The sequence below is a fragment of the Onychostruthus taczanowskii genome, unplaced genomic scaffold, assembly GCF_017590055.1.
Source record: "Onychostruthus taczanowskii isolate IOZ18803 unplaced genomic scaffold, ASM1759005v1 scaffold10, whole genome shotgun sequence".
Taxonomy (NCBI): Eukaryota; Metazoa; Chordata; class Aves; order Passeriformes; family Passeridae; genus Onychostruthus; species Onychostruthus taczanowskii.
The window spans coordinates 7,857-29,964 of record NW_024496526.1 but is presented as its reverse complement, the minus strand read 5'-3'; the positions used below and the strand labels follow the sequence as shown (position 1 = coordinate 29,964).

Below are 22,108 nucleotides of genomic sequence, written 5' to 3'. Positions count from 1 at the left end.
CTGCTTAGGGCTTAAGTCAGGATTTCATTGCAGCAGGGTAACAAGCTGCTTAGAAATCTGAGCTCACTTTGTCAGTGGGCAGTAGTGACATCAATCTGCTGTGGCCAGATGAAGACAGAGAATAGAAAAACAGGAGAGCTAAAAGTAGTGATCAGCAGTGGAAAGAGAGATTGGTGTTGAATTGCAGCCCCCTGCAGCATGGGCTTAGCTTACTTTTGTCATGCTTAATTTTGCATGGGTTCCTCTCTGCAGATATCTTGCAAGGAAACTTTAAACCTGATTTCTACCTGAAGTACATCCAGAAGGATCTTAGATTAGCTATTGCACTGGGCGATTCTGTCAACCATCCAACTCCCATGGCAGCTGCTGCCAATGAGGTAAGAGTTGTTCAGTGTTCAGATGTGTTCTTCAGCATTTATTCAACAGTGCTATTTGTCAATCAGAGACACAGATCAAAGAATTGCATCATCTCTAAGACAAGGGAACGGTGTTTGAAATATTTTTGACTAGGGTGGCATTGGATATGTTTTGATTGTAAAAACCCTTAGAATGTTACATCAGGAAACACAGACCTGGCATTTTCTGATCTGCACTTGGATTATTTGACATACTGTGCAGTTCTCTGGTTGCAGTGGTCAGCAAAGGAGTTTTTCTGCTGGGAAGAGGCTTCACACAAGAGCAGGCTCTGATCCTTTTCTGATTATTTCTCTTTAGGTCTATAAACGAGCAAAAGCATTGGACCAATCTGACAACGACATGTCCGCAGTGTACAGGGCCTACATCCATTAGGCTGCACCCTTCTTACTGTTCATACAATGATGATTGATTAATATTATTATGATACTGGGTTTTAACTCTGGACCAGTCCATCTCTGTCTTTCCATTTCCTTTTATACACAAACTTTGAGACCTGCTGTGGTGAGCCTTCCACTGTGGCAGGAGGGGGGAGGAGGGGGCTCGGATTGTTGCAGTCTAATTAGAAAAATCCATGCCATGCACTGACAGTCATGAGATGAAACAGCGGCAATTGTTCAGAAGCTCTGAGGCAACTCTGCCAGAAATCTGCTGCTTGGCTACTTTAATTTTCCTCTTTATTTGCTAGTCCAAAATGCTGTTTCTAACAATCCCTTTTCTTTTTTGCTGTGAAATAATGCAAGTGTTGGACTGTCTGCATCAAGGGGACAGGGTGACATACATCCCATCTACCTGTGAATATCACTTGAGTCCTTGGTCCCAAGTGAGGTGAGGAGCATGCCTGCTAATTAGCCACTGTTAGAGAACAAAGCACCTCCCATGGAGGAGAAGGGCAGTTCCAGAGGGTAAGGGGAGCTGAGTGCAACACTGTCTTGATTCAATTTCTTTTTAGACTTCCATTTCCCCACCTTGATGGAGGAATTCCTGTACTGTTAAAGACAACACATTGCATCCATGTCTTCCCCTGTACAGACAAGTACAGCTTAGGGAACACAAACTGTACTGAAAATAGGAGAATGCCTATGTCAATGAGACTCCTGAAAGGCTTATCATAGCCCATCCAAAACATCACTGGAAAGTAATACATTTGCATAGAAAACTGCAAGACAAACATAGTGCCTATAAAACTGGGCTAGAGATTTTACTTGTTCCCGGCCTTAGCTTACGTTATGTTACTACTTGTTTGTTTTTTTAACCCTTGTAGTCAGTAATTACAAAGATGTCTTGGATTGCAGCAGTGTCACAAGCAGAGTGGTGAGTCTGAAAAGGGAGAGAAGAATGATACAAGAGATTGAGATCCCTGAGCTCCTTCCCACGCTCTCTGGCCTTTGCATGGTTGTCACATCTCTCAGCCTGTTTGCCCATCTGTAAAGGTGGGTGATGGTTACCTACCTCACAGGGACGCTTTTGTGTACTGACTAGTGATCTTTATACATGTCAGATTTTCCATACATGTTCTTAGTGTTACTACTTTGGGTACAAGATAGCACAGCATAAGCCTTCTCCCTGTATCTGTGAACTCTGCTTGTGGCCAGATACCAACTTCTAGAAAGACCAGTAACTGAGACTGGGGAGGCTAAGACCACTGCTGAGCTTTAGTCTAGAGATGAGCAACATGAACTGCAGATGCCAAGGCTAGAGATTGGAGATACTTTCAGTGTAGACAGCAGAGCAACTCAGAGTCCAAAGGATGCCTGTCACAAAAAATGCACAGAGTGTGGCTTGGTGTTTGGTTTGTTTGGGTTTTTTTTTTTTCCCTCCAATTTTCAGTATTAGCCTTTTGGGAGTTTTCTTGCATTTTAAATTTGAGTGTTAGAAAAATGCCAGTGAGAAACTTTGGCCAAAATCACTTCTCAAGTGGTACAATCTCCTTCCTCCCTTGGGCTGGGATTCTGATAGCAAAGAAGACAGATTCAAATTAGGCTGTGTTCCTGACATCTGCCCCTGCCACCTTATTTTTTTTTTCTAGGAACTTAATGGCTGTGTAAGGAAATTTTCCCTGGGTTAGGATTTCTTACCAGTCCTGCTTTGTGCAGCCTGTGTGTATAGTTCAGGGACACCTTGTTAAGAAAGAAAGAAAGTGTCACATACTAATTTTGTCACATATTCACTGAATCACAACATCTAATGCCTTATGCTGTAAATGTTACTTTGAGTATTTCACCTCCTGTGATGACTGTTCCTTGTGGGCTAATGCTGTATTCTGCATTACTTATATCCTGTAGTGAACACCTGGCAACAGAACTGTCAGACCTCACTGCCTATTGGCCACTGTGTGTGGGCGATGGTAGTTCTACATCTGTGTTCCTTTGGCAATGCCACTGCCATTCTGTATGTAGGTATTCACATTAAAGGCATGTAAAATTGCCAGGATAGCTAGCCATTGACCTGCTTTGGCACACTGTTCTTCTCTACCCAGAACTCTGCAGTTAGCATCTGAAGTCCTTTGTTAAACATACTGTAGTAAAAAAAATCTCTCATATGAATTGTGCATGGTGGGCATCTGAGGGAAGTTGTAGGTTTGGAGGCAGGAAATGAGACTAAAGGAAAAAATCTTTTGGGAGGAAGAAGGAAGTACTGTCCCATGTGCAGAGCCAGTTCAGTGGCATCCCCCACCCTTCCCTGCCCTCTTGGGCCAGAGTGACCGTGAATGGTGTGAGCAAAGGTAATGGAGAATCTTTGTTAGTTTGTGGTGCCTCTGGATACAGAGAGAATGCCAAAGGAGCTCTCAAATCCTATGACAGGTATGTCATAATGAATTCAAAGGACCGGTCCCAAGGCAGCTGACTGCTGCAGGGTTTTTTTCTAGAAGTACTGTAGTTCCCAGAATGGAGATGGTTATTTCTGTGGGAGTGGCAGATGTGGAGTAGTTGAACACTGTAATTTATCCTGGAAAGGTCTGACTGCAGCTTTCAGCCGTTGTGGGTGGCTGTAGAGTGGCTGCAGTGCTGCCTGGACAGCTGTACAGTCACAGGTGTGCCCAGGGGGAGCAGGAGGAGACCAAAGAGCTCTGATGTAGCTCTGAGGAGGAGGAATGGAAATGGGGGAATCCAAACTGTTCCAGATGCCAGTTGAGATTGCTGTCAGTCTCACTCCGATTCTTGTATTTATGTCTGTAGCCTCTGAACATGGATTTGAGTCTGTTCCTAGGACTTAGATTTGAGGGAGGGAAGTGGGGGAAGCAGTGGATTGAGAGATGCTCTAATAAAACTGGCTAGTTAAATGTTGTCCTAATATTGTTGACAATTCTGTAAAGTTTCTTTTTATGAAGATTTCTTTTAGAAGTTTGCTTTTTTTGACTCCCTCCTTTTTAAAGAGAAAATGTGACACTTGTGAAAGCTTGTAAGAAAAGCAGTTTCCTTTTTCCTCAATGATAGATCCCATAGTTCATTAAGGTTGTGAATTTTTATTTTCCTGCCTTGTTTTTAATTAACATTTGTCATTCAGAATAGGATGTGTGAAAATGTTTAAATGGCAAAGATTTTTTTTTGTGCAATTAACAAAGCTACTTGCAAAAAGAATAAAACCTTTCTTGGTAACAGAATGTTCTTGTGGCATTTTCTAAAGCCTGTCAGAGCTGTCTTGGGGCATTAAGGAAGTATGTGTTCCTCAGAACACTAGAAACTCAGAGCTGCTGAAAACCAAGTAATCTGAAAACCGAGTAATGCTGAGAGCACTTCAGTCATTGCTCAAGCTTGGAACTGTCAGTGAGGCATTACAGAGGATAAGTTTGGATAAATTCTGTGCTCTGTATGCAGAGGGATGAGAGGAGCATCCTTGGTTTTAATGTTCCGGTGTTGATGACAACTTCTGTTAAGTTTTGGGCTGGGATATTCATCCTTCTGGCATTTGGGTGTTTTTTTTTTTTTTAATCCAGTGGAAGATTCTTGTCCATCACAGGAGGGTGGAATGAGATGAGCATTAAGGATCCTCTCAACCCCAGCCATCCCATGATTCTGTGAACACTAACTCAGCAGTCAATTCCGTATTCTAAGATATGATCCGTAACTGAAATGTTTACAAGCTCTGAATACTGCTTGTGGATAATCAGACAGTTGGACAGCAGTAGCTGTTCCTGCTCTGAGGCATGAGGATGAGATGAAATGTAGATAATAGTGGTTTTCAGGTGCAGTGAGTTACAGGTGCCCGAGGAAGCATTCTTTTTGAGCACTGTCATTAAAAGCAACAGACAGGAAGTCGAGAGCTGTGCTTACAGCAGGAACTGGGGCTCTTGGAAGCTTTCGCTGCCCTGAAGGATCCATTCCCATCTCCTGCCCCTCCAGGGGCTGGTGTGGTGAAGACGCTATGCCCTCACCTCTCGTCTCGGTCGCAGTACAACCGTTGTGAAACGGAACTCACCGACTTCTATACAAAGACCTCACTGCCAGGATAAATGTATTTCTTTTAAGAAGTGATGAAACTTCCACGTCTTCACTCATTTGAGTATTCTTACCAAAACGCAGCTCGTTTTGGTCCTCGCCGAAGCGCGCTGGGCGGGGGCAGGCAGCTCGGACGTCTCTTGCGGCGGGCACGGCCTCGGGGGGTAGGCGGGCGAAGGTCCCGCCTTGCCTGACGTCGCGCACGGGGCCCCGCCCTCGCGGGCGGCGGAGGGAAGCGGCGCTGCCCAATCAAGCGTTGCGGGGCCATGCGCGTCGGGTGCCGGGGGCGGGGCCGGCGGTGTCAGGATGGCGGCGATGGCGACCCAGGGGGAGCGGACGGTGCTGGTGAGTCCGGCGGGCGCTCGGCGGGGCCAGGGCGAGTGGCAGCGGCTTCTCCCGGCGGATGACAGCACTGCTAGGCCCCCGCAGACTCCTTCTGTCTGGCCGGGCTTGGATGGGGAGCCGCGGGATGGCGGCAAGGCCGTCCCCTGCGCCTGGGTCGAGCGCTGTGCAGGGGCTGCCCGGGCCCAGCCCTAGAGCAGCTGTCCTGACTGGAGGCGCTGCGGAAGTTCGGGCATGTTTCGGGCCGGTGCCTGAGCCCCGTCGCCCTGTGGCTCGGAGGCCGCGGCCTCCTCCCGCCTCGCCCAGCGGCGGCGCCCAGGTCTCTGTGCCACCGGCGCCGCTCCTCCGATGGGCCAGGTGGGGTTGGGTGGGGGGGCAAGGCCGAGGTCGCCCTGCTCCCGGCACACCGTGAATGTGCCCTTTGACCTTGGTGTCCCGCTGAAGCGCCCCTCACATGGCGGGTGCCCGAGCCGCCCTAGTGAACTGGTAGCCTCGGGGACGGTGCAGAGCAGGCGTCACTGCGGCCTCCCTGGGACAGCATCTCCGAGGAGGAATGAATCTCCGGTATGGAGAAGGGGTTCAGAGATCTGTTGGTCGGGATGGAAATCCACATAGGAAAACTTTTTTTTTTTTTTTTAAATATCATATGGTTTAGAAGAGTATGTTTAGCATTCCCCAAAAACACAGATGTGCACAAATTTGACTTAGTCCAAAATTAATGGGCAGGGGAAAGGAGATTTCTTGTTGTGACTAAAGGAAGGAGTGATACCAATGGGCATTTTGAGTGGAAGCACCTACTGGTGGTGTTGGAGGTACTAAAGGTATCTGCTGCACCCATGGGATCAACTGTTCCTTTGAGAACTTGGAGGAGGCCAAACATTACAGAGTGAAAGAGTTGGATATCTGTCTTCTCTCTGGTGATTAGTGACAGGATCTGAGGGAACAGCATGGAGCTCTGTCAGGGGAGGTTTAGGCTGGATATTTGGATAAGTTTCTTCATCCAGAGTGTGGTCAGGCACAGGAAGAGGCTCCCCAGGGCAGTGGTCACAGCACCCTGCCTGACATATTTCAGGGAGGGTTTTGACAAAACTTTCAGGCACATGGTAGAATTCTTGGGGCTGTCCTATGTAGAGCCCACACTTGGATCCTTGTGGGTCCATTCCAGTTAAGAATATTCTATGATCAGTATAATTCCCAGAAACCCAAAAGAGGATTAAAGTGTCGAAATCAGTGGTCCTGCACCCAAACTGCTTTGAAGGATAACAGGGAATCCTGCCTGGCTTTGTTGCATGTGTCTGCCTTGGATAGATGTTTGTTGAAGCAAGCCTGTCTTTGGCCTACTAGTTGTTGGGATGACTCTTGCATAAGGTGATGACACATGAGTGGGGGTTGTGATTTTCATGGTGAGCAGGAACCATCTAGCAGAGAAACCGCTAGCTTAAAGATCTGAGTTGCTTCTGTTCCCCTCTTCTTTGATGACCTGCATGGGGACTCATGGTTTAACAGGAACACTACATGTGCTTTGAGGGTCTGCTTTTTACAGGCTTCTCTGTGGCAGCAGCCAGTGGAGGCTCAAGGCAGTGAGTCATCAGATCCAAACTTGTTCATTACTGGATTTGCCCCAGTGATTGGGAATCCCCAGCCTGTGTCCCCCCCCACCCCACACCCCCTTTTCAGTTTGTTTTGGTTTTAGACTACTATTGCTTGGGGAAATGCTGGGCATGGGGGTGGGGATGCTCATTTTAGTTCTTATCTTTGTTTCTCACCACTTAATTAGCAATGAATTTGTCTGCAAATTGATTCAATTTTGTCTGTGCCAGGAGTTGGATGTCCCTAGCTTTACCTTGGCCCATGATTCCCCTTTGAGGAAGGGGCAGTGAGGGAGGCTGGGTACGTGTCTGGCAGCCAGGTGAGTCCATCTCAACAGCTTAAAAGGTGCCCCAGTTTTTGATGCAGCAGTATTTTTACTTTGTTCTGAGAGTTGTATTCAATTCTAGGTTTTTTGGTACAGTGATTTGTGTACCAAATTGCTTTCTTAAACAAAGTCAGAGCAAGAATGAGGACGGTTTATTGGACTGGGCTGGAGAAGTGGAGACTGAGGTGTTTCAAGAAATCAGGAAGAAAACTTTTGTTCTCCTTTGTTTAAACAGCGCAGAAACAGTGGTACACTTAGAACTTAAATAATTTTGGCATGTGTCTGAGATTTGCTTGCAGTGTTTGATGTCTAATGATTCCACTGCTATTTTTCCACGACATAGGAAGAAGAATTTAAATGGCTTTTACAAGAAGAGGTCCATGCTGTTTTGAGACAGCTGCAGGATATTTTGAAGGTGAGGTTAATTCTGTCTGAGTTTTGTTTGACCTTCTGTGTAAGGAATGGTGATAGGTTTCCCCTGCAGGAAAAAATTCTTGGTAGAGGCTGCACAGAAAGGTCATCCATGTATGATCAGTTCTGTCCCTGGTGCTTGCTTGCCCTCTGCTCTTGAGGATTCACAGTAAATCTGATTTCCCCAAGATTTCTCTGTTCTTTACCCTCTGCTGACAGCTGCTTTGAAAAGGTACATGAAGCCAGCCAGACCTATCTGCCAGGCATTTGCCTGAGATATGAATATTTTCTGGAACAGAGAATCTGAATCTGCCTGTAACTCTGGTGTGTGCTGGTGGAAGCAAGCAACATGGCCTTTAGGTGACAGCTGCTACTTGTGCAGTAATTACTGGTATGTGCTCTCCTTGTTCCTCAACCTGCCCACTCTTCTGCTGGTACCTGCCCCTTTCAGAGGCCTGATGTGTCCAGCTGAAGCAAATGGGCAGCCCTTTTCTTGCCATTCTCCAGCCTGAGAATGTGCTGCGGGGCTGACTCTTTCCAAGCAGCCAGTGGGGAACTGGCCAAAGGGACTTCTGTGCACCACAAATGCACTGTGTGTCTGCTGAATCAATGTTCAACAGGCCCAGCCCCTTAACACTCTCTGGCTTTTGGAGGTTATGGAGTGATGGAAATGGGCCAAAAAAGTGGAGGTGAGGGGCAAGTGCCAGAGCAGGTGCGAGTGCCATAGTGCTGATTCAGATCCCCAGGACTGTAGTCAATAGCAGGTGACAATAGACTGCAATATTTTTATATATAGTGCCTGTTTTGAAGAATGTATTGTAGTTTTGAGGGTGAAGTGTATAAAGGGCAGTCACCAGCCAGTGTAACCAGATGGAGGGCTGGGAAGGGCTGATGTTCTCTCCACACTTCTTCATGTGTTAAGACCAGCTGTGATAAGGGGCAGCACCATGGTGCCTGAGGGTATGCAGAGCTCAGCTGCCAGGTGCTGCTCCTTCTGTGGGCAGCTTGGGGATCCTGCTGGCACTGCCCAGCTCCACGATGTGGGATTTGAAAATGCCTTTTGCTATGGGTTGCATGCGCTGAGCCTCCTCCTGGGCTTCACCAGTCCTGCAGTAGGATGAAATCCAAGTGCTCTGCTTGGTGGCCTTCGGGAGGCTGGCAGAGGTGACTGCTACATATTCAGCCACTTGATGGTGTCCACATTATCTTTGTTCCTGGCTCATGGTGTGCTGGGCCCAGGCAGATGCTCCAGCACTCACTGTGTCCTCTCTTGGGCAGGAGGCCTCCCACCGCTTTGCCTTGCCCACCAGTGGCTCAGGAGGAGCTGTCAAGCAAGAGAACTTTGTACTGAGCACATCAGGGTAAGTGGTGGTGGTCAGCAGGTCACTTCCCTCTGCAGCAAAGGTTGCAGATCCTGGAGGATCTGTGGTGAAGGGCTTTGCAGAAGCCCCAGAGTAATGGGTTTTCCTTAACAGGAGATTCTGCCTTAAGGAAAGCAAACTTAACTCTCATGGCAGGTGAAGGTAACGGTCTGTAGCTGTGCTCCAAGGCTGCGTGAGCCGGCTTTGTGCCATTTTGTGCTGACACCTATAATGTAGTCACTGATTCCTGGCCACATGCTTGTGTGTTGCCTCGCTGCTACGGGCAGTTTGCCAAAGAGCAAACTCTTTGATTTCTGATTTATGAAATCAGATTATGATTTTCTGATTATGACACAGGGAGTTGCAGTTACAAGACCTGAATTCTGCTCTTGGCTCAGTTTCTGACCCTGACTATGGAGAAATCTTAACCTTTTTCCTAATCTCCCTAAAGTAGCAATAGTAAATCTCCTTCACACAAAGCAAACTGAGGTTTGTGCAGAAGGTACTATAGGTGTGCAGTTCTTCTGAAATTGGTATCCCATTTTTTGATCCTTGGTGGTCTCAATACTGGCAGAGTTCATAAGCTTTTCACAAAGCAATTAAGCTTGCTGTCACATCATTGCAAGGAATCATGCAGCAATTCTGTACTAAGTTTGAACATTATCTTCTTCAGACCTTAGTTAATTTAGTTTTTATTTGTTGTTGTAAGGTGGATCTTGCAGTGTTGATCAAAAGAGTCTCTAATATAGTAAAATATAAGGTATGGCTCAACCAGATGCTTCAGTCTTCTCCTCACTCTGTTTGTTGTACATGTGAGTGATTTTGCAGGACCTTTCAAAGGGTTTGGGGTGTGGGGTTTTTATTTTTTTAAGGTTGTGGGTTTTACTTATTTAGGGTCTTTTTTTCTTGGAATGGGGTGTGGGGAATCATCTAAGTCTTCAATGTCAGTAATTAATTTATTGTCTTGTGCTTGTGCCTGCTAGAGCTGTTTGTAACAGCAGCCAAATTGTTGACAGGTGAGTAATGGAATAAGAATGGGATCAGAAATGAAGGTAATGTTTTAGGCAGAGCAGTTAGGGTGAGGTGGCCCATAAAGAATATGACTGGAGTTCACCACAGGCCAAGAACTGGGTTCTTGAAAGTGTGTTTGGTGTTCAGCTACTGGGCAGGAGCAGTGTTCAGACCCTGGGCAGGAGGAGCTGTGCTGGCTACACAGGACGAGGAGGGGAGATGTTAGGCTGGCAATTGATAGGTGCCTCTTGTGACATGTGTTGCCCAGATGTTTCCTCTCATTCCAGCACAGACCAGGTGAAAGGTGTGATGACGCTGCAGGGAGATGCACTGTGTCAAGCTGTGAGTACTTGCAACACTTCTTGCTTTGTATGGCGAGGGATGGTTGTCACCCTTATCAGCCTTTGATCACCTCAGGGAGGGAGGTCACCCTGCTTGTGTGTTACCAGTGATCATGTTCTTTGTCAGTTCTTCCTAATTGGCCTAGGTGTTTCAGCAGCCATTGAAATTTATCAAGATCCAGCATCTGACATCCCCTTCTACCACCACCATGTGGTGGTGAGTGCTATAGTTAACTTCCACTGGGATTCCTTGCCTTTATCACTTCTGTTGTGTAATAACAAGTTGCCTTGGGGACCTTCTGGGCTGAGGTCATGTGACCTGCCAGGATCCTGATTCACTCAGTGCATTTCAACCTATTCTTTGTATTAATATCATCCTGTGGAAGCACTGAGGTTCTGGCTGTGCCAGGACTGCAGAAGGCAGTTTGCTAGGATGGTCTGGAAGAAGGGAATGCGATTGCCAGCCCCCATCTTCTGCATACAGGCATTTCTTGCTCTCATGTGTTTGTTTCTTTTTTCAAGGATGTTAATCTGAAAATGCCCAGAAACAATCAGCTCCTGCATTTTGCATTCCGGGAAGACAAGCAGTGGAAATTGCAGCAGGTACGTGTTGGCTCTAGATTCTCACTCATCCGCAGTCTCAGTGCTCTCTGAGCAGTAACTTCAGTCTTTTGACAGAGATTGTTATGTTTGTTATGTCCATTCCACATGAGCTACACTGGTAAAAGGTAAGGGAAGAAGCAGGTGCAATTACATCAGTTAAACTGAGTTGGGGTGCCTGGGCTCATTCCAGACACACCAGCTGATATGAAGGCTGTCTGCATAGCAGACAAGATCCTGTAAAGGAGTTTCTGAGGTGCCTGTGCAGGACTGTCCCATGTCACCAGAAGCTAGCAGGGCAAAGAGCAGCTTCAGGGGCTTTGAGTAGCTTGTTCTCATTCCCTTACAGCTGCATTTGTTTACACTGAGAGCAAATTATTGTGTTCAGTAGCATATCTGAGTTTCCTCAGGTAAGTAGTTAAAATAATGCAGCTATCCAGAACCAGAATCTCTTTCCCATCATTTTGCTGGGACATACCCGATTTTAGGACCCGACCTGGTGTGTGAAGACATGGTTTTCCTCAATTTGTCACAGCTGAGTAGGTTGGAGGAAAATGGATTCAATGTATTTCCTCGTGCCACAGCTCAGGTTTTTCTAGGTGATAAGTGCATTTGGCATTAAGTGCAGTTCCCAACATCTGCTTTAGCAGTGAAAGCTCTACCTAGAAAATTGGTAGAAATCTAGAAAATTGTGTGCTTGGGATATTAATACCAAACTTGACTGTGTTTGTTTATGCCTTGCAACAAAGCAAGAAATTTTTTGTGACAACACTCAGCAGTGCCTCCTCTTTTGTGGCTATTTTGTACTGCTACCTGGTTGGTAGACTTCTACCAGCTTTTATGGAAAACTACTTCCTTTATTTACTTGCATTTTGTGTTCTAATGTTGTTCAGATATGGAGTGTGAGTGCCTAAAGGACTGAGTGCAAAAGCATTTAAAGTGGTTATATGGTGATCTTTGGCCTGTCTGAATTAAAAATTAGCATCTCAAAGGAGTGTCTTCCCTTAATGAGTGTGACAGTTGGAGTTTTGTTTCTCTGTACAAAGTGAAGTCATGGGTTAGAAGTTGTAGGCACGTAGGCACTTTTTTGAGGAATACAAGTACAGGCACATAAATTTTGAGGAAGTTGATTAGAAAACAAAGCAAAGTCAAGGGGGAATATGAATGGAGCAAATCATAACAGCAACAGCAAGCATTGCTTGGTTGGGTAGTGCTGCCAGGAGCAGTTTAGCTTGCTCAGAAGCCTCTAGGAGATTTAAAAGCTGGAGGTGGTGATATTTGGAAATGCCCAAGTACCTGCAGTCTCTCTGCAGTCCGACAGTGGACTTACCATTCTCACTTTTCTCTCTGTGGCCTCCAGAGCTTTCTAAGAACAGGGCTGTTCTGTATTCCCTGAGCTCTGCATTAGAAGGAACCAGAGCCAGGTCTGTACCAGGGAGGCTTCTACAAGGATGTAGAGCTGGGAGCTGTGACTGCTGGAGGACATCTTAAATATATCAAACTACAAATACCCCATGCTGTGTAGCCTGTCTCCCAGCAGACAAGCTTCTCTGCTTAGCTGTTCCATTTGCACCCTCTAATTTACTACTTGGGCTTATTTTTCCATTTTCATGCTGCTGCCTAAAATTGAATACAGTCAGCTTCTCTCAGGGCCATTGTCTTTCTCTGGTTGTCCTTGCTCCCATGAAAGCAAGGATACACCTATCAACCTTACTTTTATGACTGTGTTCCTCTTGCTTGAGGGGAACTCGAGCCAGATATGTCCTGAGTCTGGTCTGGTCCCGCACAATGGCACAACTTCTTGCTGCTGGAGATGACTCTCAATCCCAACCATTTCACTTTAGAAGGACTCAGGCATACTGACAGAGACACTGTATTAGAAATCAGTACTTGTTGCTCTTTGGTGTCATTTGTTTTAGCTCTGGTAGGATGAAATCATTGTTCATGGTGCTAGAGCTGACTGCTGTATGCCATTACCAGTGAGAATTCCTTCCAAGCGGTCATGGTCAGAGAGTGCTCCCAGGATTAGAATGCCTGATGTCATTTCAGGACAGGAGCAATATCTGTACTGACAATCCAAGTTGTAGCTGTCAGACTGTTCTGTATCTGCAGTCCATGAGTGGAGAGCCCAGTAACGCTTCGGGGAACCAGTGGTAGGTTTGTGTTAGAGAGTATCTGACATTTAGATGTGGCATTACATTTGAGAAGACACCATTCCTAAGGTCAGTGAGATAGTTGGGGAAACCTTTACTTCCGAGTACATGTTATTACGGAGTGTTTCTTTCATAGGGCTGTATTTGTACCTTTGCAGATCCAGGATGCTAGAAACCATGTGAACCAAGCCATTTACCTGCTTATGAACAGAGATGTGAACTACCAGTTCAAAACAGGCTTGGAGGTGCTCAAGGTGAGGAAAAAGCTCCTGATGCTTGGGTAGGAACATGCATTTTTCTTCCCTCCATTTGTTGTTTTAAACACAGTTAATGCAGATTACTGTCTGAGTTTCTTAGTGGAAACAGACTTAATAGCTGTACCCATACATGTACCAGTATTACTGACGGGACTGCCTTGGTCTGTCTGGCCTCGGCTGCTGACCGAATAGCGGCACCTGTGGTCCTTCCTCCCCAGAGTCGCTGTTCAGTGCCTGTGGTCACAGCTGGGCACGTGGGGACAAGTCCGGGCATGCCCCGAGCTCCAGGGCTTGCGGGCTGGAGCTTGCTTTGAGGGGGTCACTCCTCTGGCCTTCCTGAGCTGGAGAAACCTTTAAGGCGAGGTGAAGAAACTAGCGGGTCCTGATGGAGAGTTTTTAATCCAGAGTTTTCATTTTGGTGGCACGGCCTCTGAATCTTGCAACAACTCCAACAAATCTTGAACTCTCCAACAGAACTCCGACTGCGTGGTCTGCTTCCCTTTTACCTGGGCAGAGGCGCAGGGGAGGGAACACAGGGACCACCTGCCAGGTATGGGGGGAAGGGGTCTCAGGTGAGAGGGACACCTGGGTGGGCCAATGGCCCCTCAGGAGGTGGAGAGCATCCTCTGAACCTGCCAATCACTCGACGCTCCCCTTGGAATTTCTGGTTTGATAGACAGTGCCCAGCAGGGGTCAAGGGTGGGGAAAGGAAGGGTGATTGACACCTGGGAAGGAAACTTCAGGGAGAAACCAAGGGAACTGAGGCAAGTCATGACATCACACCACAACAAAGAAGTGTCCATATGACCTCATTTTTTATATGAATCTGTACTAGTTTAGCATTAGTAACAGGGCTGTACATCCTGGTGAACAGTAATCTGAGCAGTCAGTGCACTGTTACACACCAGTGATAATGTGGGAGGATATTCCTTGATCTTCTGTGAATGATGTTGTTGCATAACTTACTCTCTGTTGATCAGTGCTGCAGGCAAGAGCAGCAGTGAGGCAGCCATCAGTAAACAGAAGATGGCAGTACTTGTGATTTACTGAAAATCTGAAAGTGACTTCTCTCTTGCCAGTAGTACTTTCTGGGGTCTAATACAGAGCAGCTGCTGCATGGCAGTGAAGCTCAATCTTCTGCTTGAAAATGCTCTCTGAAGGCAACAGAATTTCAGCTTGCTCATTAGAATTCATCACAACATCAAACATGAGAAAACTCAAGTGGAAATAAGGGGAGATATTAGTCATTATACAAAGTGCCTTCATCTTAGCAGTCTTGAGGTCTATTACAGACATGTTGTTTCCCCTTTTTTTCTGGAAGAGGAAGTCTGCCTGAAGAGCCTTTGAACTGTGGGTTCTGGCAGGATTGGCCTTACAATGAGCTGGTTCTTTTTATCTCCTGCCTCTGTCATAGCTGGTTGTGAACAGAGGGAGCCCATGCAGCAGTTGTACCTGTGATGTGGGAGTGGGGAGACTGAGAATGAAGCTTGTTTTTTCCTTAAAAACAAAGGAAAAAACAAGCCTGTTCTTCTGAAGAGCTGATGATGAGTTTGTTGATGCCTCTGTAGCATCAGTCATTGATCTTATATTGGCTTGGTATTCTTGTCATGAATAGCTGTTCTCTCATCAGTTGCTGGTATTGAGCACTCCACACCTGTCTCATAAGTCTCTGGTGGTGGTAAAAGTTAAACTGCATTTATGTGGGAGCCACCCTTCCCAAGAAGTTCCTGAATTCCTGGAAGTATGGGGGGTAGAGGCGGTTGTTGTTTTAACACTTGCAGAAGGCTGTAGGATTCTGCAGCACTCTATCCAGAGCTGTCCAGGAATCATACTCAGCAGTGGTTCTGTACATTACCTTGTAGCTTATGGATGCTGTGATGTTGCAGCTCTCCAGAGCCCGAAATCGACTGACCACTCCTGCCACTCTGACACTGCCAGAAATTGCCTCCAGTGGTCTCACAGTAAGTATGTGATGGTCTAGATTTCTATACAGATCTGGCAGCGCTGCAAAAGTTTGGATACTGGGCTACATATTGGTGGAAGTGGGTTTCTGAAGTGTCTCCTGAGGCAGAACTGAAGCAAATGCAAATCCTGATTGGTTTTGGCTGCTCTTTATCTTCCTGTGGGAATGCAGATGACTTGGGCATGAGGACTCTGGTTCTTTTGAGAGTAAGTTCTGTTCTCTGCCCAAGAGTCTTGCCCAGGGATGATTTGCCCTTGTGAACACTGCTCCATCCTTCCTTGTCACTGTCATGCACACATCATTTGATCAAGAGCAGTGAGAGCAGCAGTCATTGCCTGCAGCTGCTCAGTCTTTGTTTCTCTCCTACTGTTTTTCTTTTGTCATAGGGTAATTGTAGTGTGGCTTGGGAAAAGGGAATGATTTCCCAGCATTAGAAATTACGATCTTTTCACTGACAAAGAAACTAATTTTCTTGCCAGAAAATGTTCACCCCTGTGCTGCCTCCAGACATCCTTGTGAATTTCTATATTAACCTGAACAAGCTGTGCCTCACTGTCTACCAGCTCCATGTGATGCAGCCCAGCACAACCAAGGTGATGCCTGCTATCTCATGAGCCTTGTTTAGTTTCCTCTCCTTACGTTCCACTGTGAGGAGGAGATCACACTGCTACCTGGTGCAATGTTATGTTCATAAGATAATGCAGAAGTAAGTTCAGCTGGTACTAAGTGTCTGTGTTTAGGTCTGCTGCACACAGAACACTGGCTCTAAATCTAGTTTGGGGCATGGCTGCTTAACCCAAAAGAACATACCAGTACTCTGGAGTAAGTAATTTTTTACCAAATACTTTAAATATGGTATGATAATTTTGTGTCATTTTGGAAGGGCATAGTTATATTAATCCAGTTTACATCTGAGTAGCATCTTGGGTTTTCTCATGGAGTTTTGATAGATACTTTACTGCTTCACCTGTTGCATGGGTCAACTTGATGTCCTGTAAAAACAGCCTTAAACTCTTAAGCTTTATGAAATGCAGTCCTTCCATAAGGAAGATTTTCCTAAAAATCTGTATTTTGTTTTTCTTCTGGATCTTCTCATCTTACTTCTGTAGTGATAAAATTTGTAGCTACATTGAACTCAGCCAATGAAGGAATGAACTCCCTTCATGAAGCAGCAGGAAGGGTTCTGACGAAAGGGTTTCCATATTGATGGAGTGTCCAGGCTAATAGAGCATGGGTGTTTCTTGATGTCAGGCTACTGAGAGTGTAAGCTTTAAATGTCTTTCTCCTAAGTGATTTGTTTACTACATGAAAATCCTAATGACCTTTTCCTTCTCTAGAACTTCAAGCCTGCTGGAGGGTCTGTTTTGCACAATCCTGGGGCCATGTTGTAAGTACAGTCACAACAACGGTAGCGTACTTGGGTAACTGGTGTTGGTATGTCTTACGGGTGAAATCCAAACAGCTGCGTGCAGTTTCTGTTATAGCATCTCTGAAGTGGAGTAGCTGGACTGAGTCACTTGCTGTGCCTGTGAATGCTCTGTTGTGTCTCTTTAATGACTTGGTCCTAAAGGCCAGAATATATGAATTTCCAGGATTCAGCCAATCTAGACAGTACCATGAGTTTATCTAGAGATGAGAGTTTACAACAAAAATTAGTGTTTGGATTTTGGCATTGCCATCTGCATTCCCTGCCTCTGTGCCTGTCTGGAATGAAGGGAAGTTCCTAACTTCACCCTTTAGTTTAACTGTAAATCTGGTCAGAGGTGGACTTGAATGTTTGCATTCTGTAACTTTACCAGGTGCTGATTTAAATGGGATAGAAATAATCATAATGTCTTCTATGGGAATGTAGGACAGTTGAGTTCTGTGCTGTTGTGTGAAGCTGTGCTCTTTTCCCCCCCTCCAGTGAGTTTGGCAGCCAGCGATATGAAGTCAGCCATGTCCATAAAGTGGAATGTGTTGTCCCTTGGTTAAATGATGCCCTTGTCTTCTTCACAGTTTCACTGCAGCTTTGCCAGCAGCTGAAGGATAAGGTAATGGCCTTGAAAAAGGGGCTTTGTTTTTAACTCTGGATTTTGGGAGGACCTCAGATCTGATGTGATGTTATTCTGTTCAGCTTGCTGAAAAGAAGGGATGAGTGAGTGTTCTGGAGCCAGGGAGCTGGCTGGCACTGCTTAGCAAGCAGCCATAGGTTAAGTATAGTGGTGTGGCAGATGTCTCCTGAGCTGGTACCTAGATGGAAAGGAGCAAGCAGACATTTCTGTGTTCTCAGTCATGCAGTGGATGAGACAAAATAGGCAACCTAGATTCCAGTAGATTGATGCTCAGTTCCAGCTCTGCAAGTGTCACCTTGAGCAAGTAACTTTGTGCTCCTTGAGTAACAGCAGCAGGAAACCTGCCCTTCAGTAGTGCAGTGCTGAAGCGTGTAATGCTGTGAATCTAAGCCCTCCCTCACACATTATATGCTCCTTTTTTTTTGTGGTCCAAGGGGTATAGGAACTTACCTGCTTTTGTTCTTGCTTTCCAGATCTCCGTTTTCTCCAGTTACTGGAACTACAGGCCATATTAATTTTCTGTGGAATGGTCTAAGCCTTTACAGTACTTCGAGTGTCTCTCTCTGTTCTCTAATGCCAGCTGAGTCCAGGTCAGCCTGAGGAGTGCTGGGGTTCACTGCCATATGCCCTGCACAGGGCAGGGTCAATGTACCCAGCGACATAGCTTTAGTAGCCTTGTCTGGGATTGCTGCATGAGCAGGGCACCAAGTAGTGCTGTGTGGTTGGCAGGAGCTTCCATTGGTCCCTTGTGTGCATTTTCTGGCTGACACTTCCCAAGCCCCTGATGAGTTACGCAGGTCTTTTAAAAGGGATAGGTGCTCTGGACCACCCTCACTAACTAGATCTGTGCATTATGCTGTAACTAACTCCTTGACTGTGAAGTGGCTGGGAAGAGGAGAAAACAGTCTAACTTAACACACCTCTTAAAAGGTAGGGCATGTGGCTCCCTGTAGTGAAATATGTTTCTTTTATCTGTGCTTTTTACTAACCCTGAGTGACTCCCTCTCCTGCCTGTTCTGCCATCCCCATGTTACTGGTTCTCCTCTGGGGATGCTCTTACTTGCCACCGATTGAATTCTTTCCCCCCTCATCCAGCATCAATGCGATAATTTTTTTTTTCCTAAGCCCTAGTTGGGCAAATTGGTCTTTTCCAGGTTTAGTATCTTGTTTTCACTACAGCCTTTGGAGTTGCCCTGGTGTACCTTGTGCAGTCTTTCATCTTGTCATTAAATGCAAAGTGAGTACCACCTTGCTACTATGATTTGCTGCCTATGGATGTTACAATGTTTAACTCATACCTTTAGCCACTGCTAACTGTGAAATAAAGACACTCATACCTGCAATGCTCATGTGGGCTGTGAAAGAATGAGTATCCTGAGATTCGGTGCTCTCTCACAATTGAGTGGTTGTTCTTGGTTATGCATGCTGAGTTGTCTTTTGTTTTACTGGGGAGGACAGTAGTGGAGGCACTATTAGCTAGGCAGCTCTTCAAAGGCTGAGCCTGTTTGCATAGCCTCAGCCCAGTGCTGTCTGATACTTGAAATACTACCTGAAGTAGTTTTCCAAACATGTCTTGACAGTCATGTTTGGAAGAGGCTGTAGGCATTCAGACTGGGGTGGGTTGGCTCATAGAGTTCATTTCAGAACATCTCTGGCAGAGTGGAAAGTCTGCAGGTCCCTGTTCAGGATCTTCTCCGGAAGCTGCCACCTACCCACATGGCTCTGTTGCCCTTGGAAGTCTTTTGCAACCTTCTCATACACCTTTTTGTGAACAGGTGTGTGTAAATGCTCCCAAATTTCACTTGGTTCTGAATATCCTCGAGGAACAGTGAAAGGGATAGCTGCTCTGACAGGAAGGATGATGGAGAGCATAGGCAGCTGGGTTCCTCTCCCACATCTGCTACTCAGGAGCTATCAGGGGCAGAGACAATGTGATGAAACAAATAAAAATACTTGGGCATGAGATCCCAATCAGTTGCAAAGTTGGGGCTCAAGAGACCTGGTTTTGCTAATGAGAGTTCTGTAAGGGAATGGCCGGGAGAGTTGTTCCAGATATGTAGCTGGGGGGGTTAACAAAAAGCCCCAGACAAAGCCTTAGTAGTAGCAGGCAGCCTATCATGCATGCCAGGCATGCTGCAGGCCAGTACAGCCAAGTTCCTGTAGCAAGGGAAGGTCAAGAAGGGTGGTGTAAGGGGATAGACAGCAGTGATGGGTGGAGGCAACAGAGGCCCTGCTGATCTAACTGGAGAGGAGCAGGGAGAAGAGGGGGTGACAAGGAACAGGCAGTCTGTGCTCACTGCTGCTCCCAGGCCTGGTTCTGGTGCTGGTGGGGAGGAGGGTGCCTCTGATTTGAGGGGTAAAACCAGCTCAGTTGCTCTGCAGGGACACAGGGCAGAGTCCCCAAACTGCTCTGGGACCTAGTTCCTGCTGAGCAGACCTGCATTTTGCTCAGCCTGGGCAGCCCAAGCACTGCTGATGTTGGGTTCCTTCCTTCCTTCCTTCCTTCCTTCCTTCCTTCCTTCCTTCCTTCCTTCCTTCCTTCCTTCCTTCCGGCTGTGCCAGAACAGGGAAATTTCTGCATCTAGGCCCTGGCAGTGATCAGGGTGATGCTGGCACAAGGTATTTGCTGGCTTTTAGCTTTCTGTGCCAGCAAATTGCTGGACTTGGGCTCTATTGGCAGTGGGAAATTTCTAAATCTGGGCACTGGTTTTGCCAGCAAACACCAGCTGTGGGTGGTGCCTGTGCCAGCACCAGGAAGCTGCTGGGTTTTGGCTTTCTTTGCCAGCAAATTGCTGCACTTGAGTTGTGTCGGCACCAGGAAATTGCCAAATTCTTTTGCTTTCTGTGCCAGCAAATTGCTGGAATTATGCTGTGCAGGCATCCACATAAGAGGAGAAATCCCATAGATTGCCAGGGAACCATGAAAGCATGTCCCATTCCCATCTTTTCCATGCTTGGACAGGTACATGAGCTAACTTTATTTCCTGTGTTATTTGCCTGACTACATTTCTGTTGCCATCTCTTTACAAACAGCAGTCTGAATAATTTTCCACACACTCCTCTTTCTTCTGTTAATAGGTACTGTAATACTATCAAATGTTAAAATATTGCATTACTCATTTGAGTGGATTGGTCACCAGGAAGGTCAAGAGCTGTAGCTGTTTAGTTGGTTATTGTTTCAACGACAGCTTGTAACCCAGTTACCCTCTTCAAATATCTGGCACCTGATATTAATTAATAAGGATTCCAAGTGGCTGGTCTGTATTGCAGTATAATTTTTTCCAGTGGCCATTCATCTTTTCCCCATTTTGGGGTACTCTCTCCAGCCAGTGCTTCATCAATTGATTGCTTTTCTCTAATTAAATCTAATAAAATCAAATAGATTTTGATTCCTAAGTGATTTCCCTGAACTTGTGGTAGGGAAAACAGCAACTGTCTTTTATGTCCCATATAACATATCCCTGAGCAGTCTGGAGGTAACCTGTAAAAAGCATGCTGGCCACAAATCCAATAATGTCCCTTCAGAGCCCATGTTCCAATAGCAAAGGGGCCTTCCTACCCTTTGTAATCAGTTGGTGGGTCAAAATACAGCTTGTTTCGTGGCCTTCACCATCATCCAACAGTAGTTGCCCCACCATAAGTGTCACAATATTTGCATTTCCAAGCTCCCATGCGGAGTTCCCATCTATATTTATATCTGAAATCTGTTTGGTTGGATTTGGAGCAGAACTCACTAAAAAGGGTTCAGGTTCCATTCTGGTGTTGCCATTTCCACTGATAGTCACAAACATGATATTTGGGACAATTTTAAGGAGGGTAATTGGGAATCCAAACACAATTGATTTAACCCAAAGATAAGTCAATTCACAAATGCTTTTCCTACATAGATCCCCCTGTCCTATTTAGGCTATAAGTGCCTGTTTCAGAAGAATGAAGTTGCCATGGACTTCCTTCTTTGTCCCCATATCCCATCCCATTATGGACCTCACTTAGGGTGTTGACCCACCATTTAGGTTCAACTGGTCTAGGCACCCGTGGTCACTCATTAGATACTCCTGGCTCTCCCCAGACCCAACAGTAGCTAAGGTTAACAACTCTTGCTACTTCTTCTCCTAAAATTGCAAATTGATTCTACCACTCCTGGTCTAAACTTAACTGAGAATATAAAAATAGGATTAGTAAGGAAAATATTCTAATATATTTATAATATTCTAATGGTCTAGTCTAATTTTCACCTTATCTTCTGCTCCACCTGTGGGGAATGATGGCACAGAAACCACTTAAGAGAAAGAAAACAATGAAAGCAAGTAGTAGCATCCCAGTGAGTGGCGATTCTAAAGGAGGGATGTCCATACAGACTATTTCAGTAGATGGTCTGTGGCTAGGCACATGGGGCTTCCCCCAGTGTTGATTCACTGGCGGCTGCTCCAACCCACTCGTGTGGAGTGTCAGTTGGAGCCTGCTGTCCTTCTTTTCCAGCTGAGATGTCCAAATCTCTGAAGCCTTAGAGACCTTGACCCAAGTGTAATGGGTCCACCTTTGTTCAGCTGTCTTTGTGGCTGTTTCTGTGGTCAGTAACACTTGGAAAGGTCCACGCCACTTTGCCACCAGTGCTGCTTCTTTCCACTCCTTAACCAGAATGAAATCCCTTGGTTGGCTGTTACGAACAGCAAAGTCCAAAGGCAGAGGCTGTGCCATCTGAGTTTCCTATTGAAGGAGATTTCACAAGACTGAGTATCCTGGAAACATATTGTTTTAAATATACATCACTTATCTCCACCCCCCACTAGGCTTAGAATTACCTGGGTAAGAATTCAAAAAAATCAGTCAAAGAAAGATAACTCATC

At 46.0% G+C, this 22,108-nt stretch overlaps 1 protein-coding gene across 12 annotated transcripts in view; it reads left to right on the top strand.

Moving 5' to 3' along the window:
* The window catches only part of GLYR1 (glyoxylate reductase 1 homolog), a 40,743-nt gene extending 22,099 nt beyond the window's left edge, over nt 1-18,644 (top strand). For 6 of the 12 annotated variants that reach the window (XM_041409104.1, XM_041409068.1, XM_041409093.1 and 3 more), the window contains 11 exons: nt 253-377; nt 7,454-7,525; nt 8,800-8,882; nt 10,181-10,235; nt 10,757-10,837; nt 13,146-13,241; nt 15,107-15,205; nt 15,687-15,800; nt 16,545-16,594; nt 17,114-17,240; nt 17,735-18,644. In XM_041409104.1, the coding sequence (XP_041265038.1) occupies nt 253-377; nt 7,454-7,525; nt 8,800-8,882; nt 10,181-10,235; nt 10,757-10,837; nt 13,146-13,241; nt 15,107-15,205; nt 15,687-15,800; nt 16,545-16,594; nt 17,114-17,240; nt 17,735-17,776 (944 nt within the window). In that variant the 3' untranslated portion in view covers nt 17,777-18,644. Of the gene's footprint in view, nt 1-252; nt 378-714; nt 4,019-5,071; nt 5,199-7,453; nt 7,526-8,799; nt 8,883-10,180; nt 10,236-10,756; nt 10,838-13,145; nt 13,242-15,106; nt 15,206-15,686; nt 15,801-16,544; nt 16,595-17,113; nt 17,241-17,734 lie in introns of those variants that run through there. The other 6 variants (XM_041409121.1, XM_041409113.1, XR_005953008.1 and 3 more) reach the window with 5 other exon arrangements.
* The last annotated feature ends 3,464 nt before the right edge of the window (nt 18,645-22,108 follow it).